The following is a 4,874-nucleotide window of genomic DNA, read 5'->3' as shown; positions in this document are numbered from 1 at the left end:
TTTGCATAACCCTTGGTTGTGTTTACACTCATGCTGTGTCAAGTACCTCCTGTTGTTTTCATGCTCTTAAGAGGTATTCTTCTGTATCTTACTGCTGTAACATAATTTAACCCTTATGTTTGTACTACCTCCCATGTGTTTTCGCGTTTGGCAAATCTTGCCGTCCTTTACTATTGTAATCCTAATTACTGTCGGTTCCTCCTATGTATATTGTGCTCGCTGTGTATCTTGTTTATGCTTGTCGCGCCATCTTGTTCATAGTTTTATATTTTATTCTGTTTTTATCCTTATACTCCTTTTGTATTCATGATATATTTTGTATTTTTGTTATTTTGATAAATGCGATGCAGGCGCCCTGAGCTCTCACCTGTACCCTGACCTTATCTTCATCCACTTCTCTTCACCACTCTCCCATCCTTCTTTCACCACCTTTCTTACCTCCAGGTCGTACCTCTGAGTGAAACCTGGAGCCCCCCTTTTCCAATTATTATTATTATTATATTATTATTGTCTTCTAAGGAGGTCATATTAACACTCATGCTGCAGTGTTCGCCTGAACACTGCAGCTGAGTGTTAATATGACCTCCTTAAGCTATAACCTATAGCCTAGCTGCAGTAATTTGCAGGATGCAGAAGTTTTGAACAATAAGAATGCTCTCAATACCAAGGCATCTGATTGGTGCAAATTTTAGGACACTATTCAGCGGATCGGCATACCTTCATCTGGGATTGTATCACATATTGAGACACTCGTGATACCAGCTATATTTATTACTATGATCAACTCTTAACATACCCAATATAAGACCTACGTACTTTTTATTACTTTAAGGTTAAATCTACAGTTTTTAGCTAAATCTGATGCCATTTTGGTGAAATAACTGACATTTATTTTCGTTCGTTCTCATTTTTATATAATAGTAAAATAATATATTTTAGTTGATTTATTATAAAGAAACAAATTCCTTTATCCACCCGTCTTGCCTTGGAAGGATGGCAGATTATCCGATTAAAGTGAAACCCTAAATTTTATTTCGCTTTACTCAAAACAGCATGAGTAAAGTTCGAATTTCAAGTTTGTTCTACATCCATGCATTTTTGGATAATGTCAAATTTATCTGCTTGAGACTTGGATAAATTTCAAAAATTGATAGGATGTTATACCTATTTGCTTTCACCAAAAGACTTAAATAAAGCTAGTACGTATTACCGATTAATTCTAGCTTAGCTTTACCCATGTATGGGCTTTGACCGTAATATATGTAACTTATATTTGTAACTAGAATTTAATGTTTTATGAAATTTTATCTATTTACTCAAAAATGCGAGACGGTTGCTTATGATCAAATAAATCATTAATTTCTTTCATATTTCTGTTTATAGTTGCCCACATTTGTGTAGAGTAATGAAAAATTTTATTTATATAAAATAATAAATATTTACAAGTGCAATTTTCAATAAAAAAAATCCAATAAACGTTTATATTTTATTTAACAGCCATACAGGAGATAGTTATGACAAGACTGATATGGATGCTCCTGTATGTAGTTTAAAATAATATAGTTTATAATTTAGATTTTAATTTTTATGATTTTAAATAAATATAGAGTATAATAGATTTAATTAATCGAAGTGAACTCTTTCACAAACAGGGAATACAAGTTAGGGGGTAAAAAAAAATTGTTGATAAATGACAAAGTAATTTATATACAGGCATCTAGATTGAAAGAAGAACTCCCCCCCCCTGAAATTACCTATATAATGTTCATTCACGCATCCGGAAACATCATAAGAAATCTGACTTAAAAAATGAATTGTAAGTATATTTTTCTTATATAAGTATATTTTTCTTATATATCTATATTTAATTAATAATATAATAAATAGAGAAAATATTTTAGATTTCGGTACTTTGGATTCGGGTGCATTAGATTGGAATACTTCATATTCAAGATGTGAGTAATAAATATAATATTTAAAAATAATGTATATTATATTTATTTATTTAATTCATATTAATATAAAATAGATTTCAACCCTTGCAATGTATGGAGGGATAATGTCGGAGTAATTATAGACTTTGAAGCTTTCACAATAGATGGCATGGACCTACCGTTTAATACGTTATGCAGACAACTTGGTTTTGTGGCACAAAACTCGAATGAATATCAAAAAATTGAATTTTATAATGAAATAATTACTTTTAAAGATTTAAGTTTTGCTAATAAAAAAAATGTAAGATTTGGCAATTATTTACATGGTTTATATTTAGCATATGAAAAACAATATTTCGGAAATTGGGAAAAAAGTGATAATGTGTGCAAAATTTTATATAATTTATTTTTAAAATATAAATTTTTTTACTATAAAGGAGGAGAAATTGAAAAAAATTATTTGAACTTAACTTCAGAAATATACAATGTGAATATTCCGTATTTTGATCTTGAAGAACGGGGAGTGCCCAAATCTTCAAAAATTCGAGTTCCATGTCCCTATCATACTAAAATATATCCGCATTATTGCCATGCTCCGAAGAACTGGAATATAGAGAGGCCATGTCCTCATCATCATGAAATATACCCGCATATATGTATGCCACCAAATGCGTTATTTTACGGGAAAATTTGCCCATTCCACACCCGGTTTACACAACATTGCAGCTTATGCGATGTTTTTTCGTACAAAGCATTTATGATCGAGCAAGGTAAGTACATTTTATTATTATTATTATTATATAAAAATTGGTAAATATGATTATATATATATTTTTTATTTATTTTGTACAGGTTTCTGGCAATAACTGCATTTTAAATAACTGTATGTTTTTGAAAAATAAAACAATTTTTTATATTTTAAATATTTTTATTCATTGAATTACAACATTGATTATACATTATAGTCGGTGGGCGTGCCAAATATAGATGTTGTTCGGCAAATTTCTTTACAAATTCATCATTATAAAATTTATCAGTTTTACTCAGTTCTTTTAAACATTGGTTTCTATTCATTTTATATAGAAAATACAGACAGAAAAATCCACAATTCATCGAATATAAACTCTGATGAACAATATTATTCCAACAGCAATTTCTGGAATTTCGTTTAACAAATGTAATAATTTTTGGTTTAGTTGGTTTCATTCCATAACTATCGTAGTAAAAACAGGTTTTTCCATCGAAAAATGCGGATACCCAATGACTTCCAGGCTTATTTTTTTCGTCTAGATTAATTATAAATGATTTATATTTACCGATGCAAACGGGTAAATCATCCGATGCAAAAACTCCTCCAAAAGTTCTTTTAATTTTTTGGTCACTGGAGGCCAATTTCCATAACGAAATAGTATTCATTAGTAATCTACAAATACTGTCCTTGAGTGATCAATTTCAAGAGTGTTATTATATTCAAGTAAACAAATAACGTTTACAGTTTCTAATATAGCGGTTGCAAACTTTAATTCAATTGATATGTTTCCTTGTTCGCTTACACTAATATGCGATTCTGATGCCGAACGATCGGGAGAAAGATCAAAAGAATATAAAGTATAGCCATCTTTATAATCCCGGTAGGATATATTTGTAAATTTATGGTGATTAATACATCCTATATCTTCAAATAATGATATAAAATTTCTTGCGTATATGCTATTTGTATAATCGGGCGTGTACGGTTTTGATGGGATCATTTGGTTGTCTTTTAATAGACATATATAATTTAAATTGTAATTTTTAAAATTGAAAGGATTATATTTTACATTTCCATTAAATGCGGTATTAGAAACTAAACCGATAGTCATTCTATAAGGTAATTGCCCAATTACTGCATTTGAGATATTAGTAGACTGTATTCCGCTACTTAAAGTAAAAACTTTTATATCTGCTCTTCGAAATGGCATTTTTATGACACCCGTTTGCAATGCTTTTTCTATGCCTATTTGAACAGATGAACTAACATCTACTTTATTAATTTTTAAAGATGCATTTTTAATAATAATTTTATAGTTATCATTAGATGCCATTAAAGCAAAATTATCCTTAGATCTTTCCAATTTAATTCTTAAATCTACGTTATTAATTAACAATTTAGGTTGATGCGACAAATCAATATGTAATCGTCCTACTAAATCTATTAGTTTACTTTGTTTAGCAACATTAAATCTTTTAGTCAATCCCTCATTATTTTCTTCTATCGAATCCATATATTGTGCAGTATCTTTATAAAATAATGCACTTGTTAAAAATGTTTTTTGAGCATCCTTTGAATAAAATAATAAGGCATCTAAAATCGCCCGATATGGATAATTAACATTTGAAATAATTTGCTTGTCGTTTAGAAAAACAGTACATTGTGAAAACAAACTATTTAAAAAATAATTAACAGGTACAACTTTTTCATCAGCTCCCACATCTGTTCCATCCTTTTTGGCAATTTTTACTTGAACATGCAGATAAATTGAATGTAAGTCGATATAATTTTCACCAGAACCGGATACATAAAATTCAATAGGTGCACGACTGTCAGAAATTGTCGCAATTGGGTGAACTATAACTTCCGATGTACTGTCGATAGCGAGTTGAGTCGAAACGGTACTAAATAAATCCAACTCACTTTTAGTGCAGGGGCACGAATGGGGGTCCATTTTCTCATTCGGTAAATATATCTTGTACTTTCCGTCTTTTATTCTGTGACTGAACTAATCTTCTCAATCGTTTTCTTTTTATACCCGATCCGCTTTGTACTTTTTTAACTATATCATCTTTGATTTCGCTGCCGATATCTTTTAAATGCGCTTTTGTTGACTCTTTAAATGATTTTCCCGCAATTACGTCTGATCCAACACCCGTGGCAAGATTTAATACTTTTCGTCCAAGATA

At 30.0% G+C, this 4,874-nt stretch overlaps 1 protein-coding gene and 1 long non-coding RNA gene across 2 annotated transcripts; one reads left to right on the top strand and one right to left on the bottom strand.

The window, feature by feature from the left end:
- The first annotated feature begins 1,889 nt into the window (after positions 1–1,889).
- LOC136979170 (uncharacterized) lies at positions 1,890–2,857 on the top strand. The gene is made up of 4 exons (XR_010881352.1): positions 1,890–1,955; positions 2,030–2,235; positions 2,372–2,704; positions 2,787–2,857. It is a non-coding gene; the product is annotated as an uncharacterized lncRNA (long non-coding RNA).
- Positions 2,858–3,349: 492 nt separating this feature from the next.
- Positions 3,350–4,639, bottom strand: LOC136979194 (uncharacterized protein F54H12.2-like). The gene has a single exon (XM_067275127.1). The coding sequence runs from the start codon at positions 4,637–4,639 to the stop codon at positions 3,350–3,352; it is 1,290 nt and encodes a 429-aa protein (XP_067131228.1).
- Positions 4,640–4,874: the final 235 nt, after the last annotated feature.

The sequence above is a fragment of the Centruroides vittatus genome, unplaced genomic scaffold (assembly GCF_030686945.1).
Source record: "Centruroides vittatus isolate TY-2023 unplaced genomic scaffold, ASM3068694v2 contig_595, whole genome shotgun sequence".
In the NCBI taxonomy this organism is placed as follows: domain Eukaryota; kingdom Metazoa; phylum Arthropoda; class Arachnida; order Scorpiones; family Buthidae; genus Centruroides; species Centruroides vittatus.
This window is presented reverse-complemented; position numbering and strand designations above follow the sequence as displayed.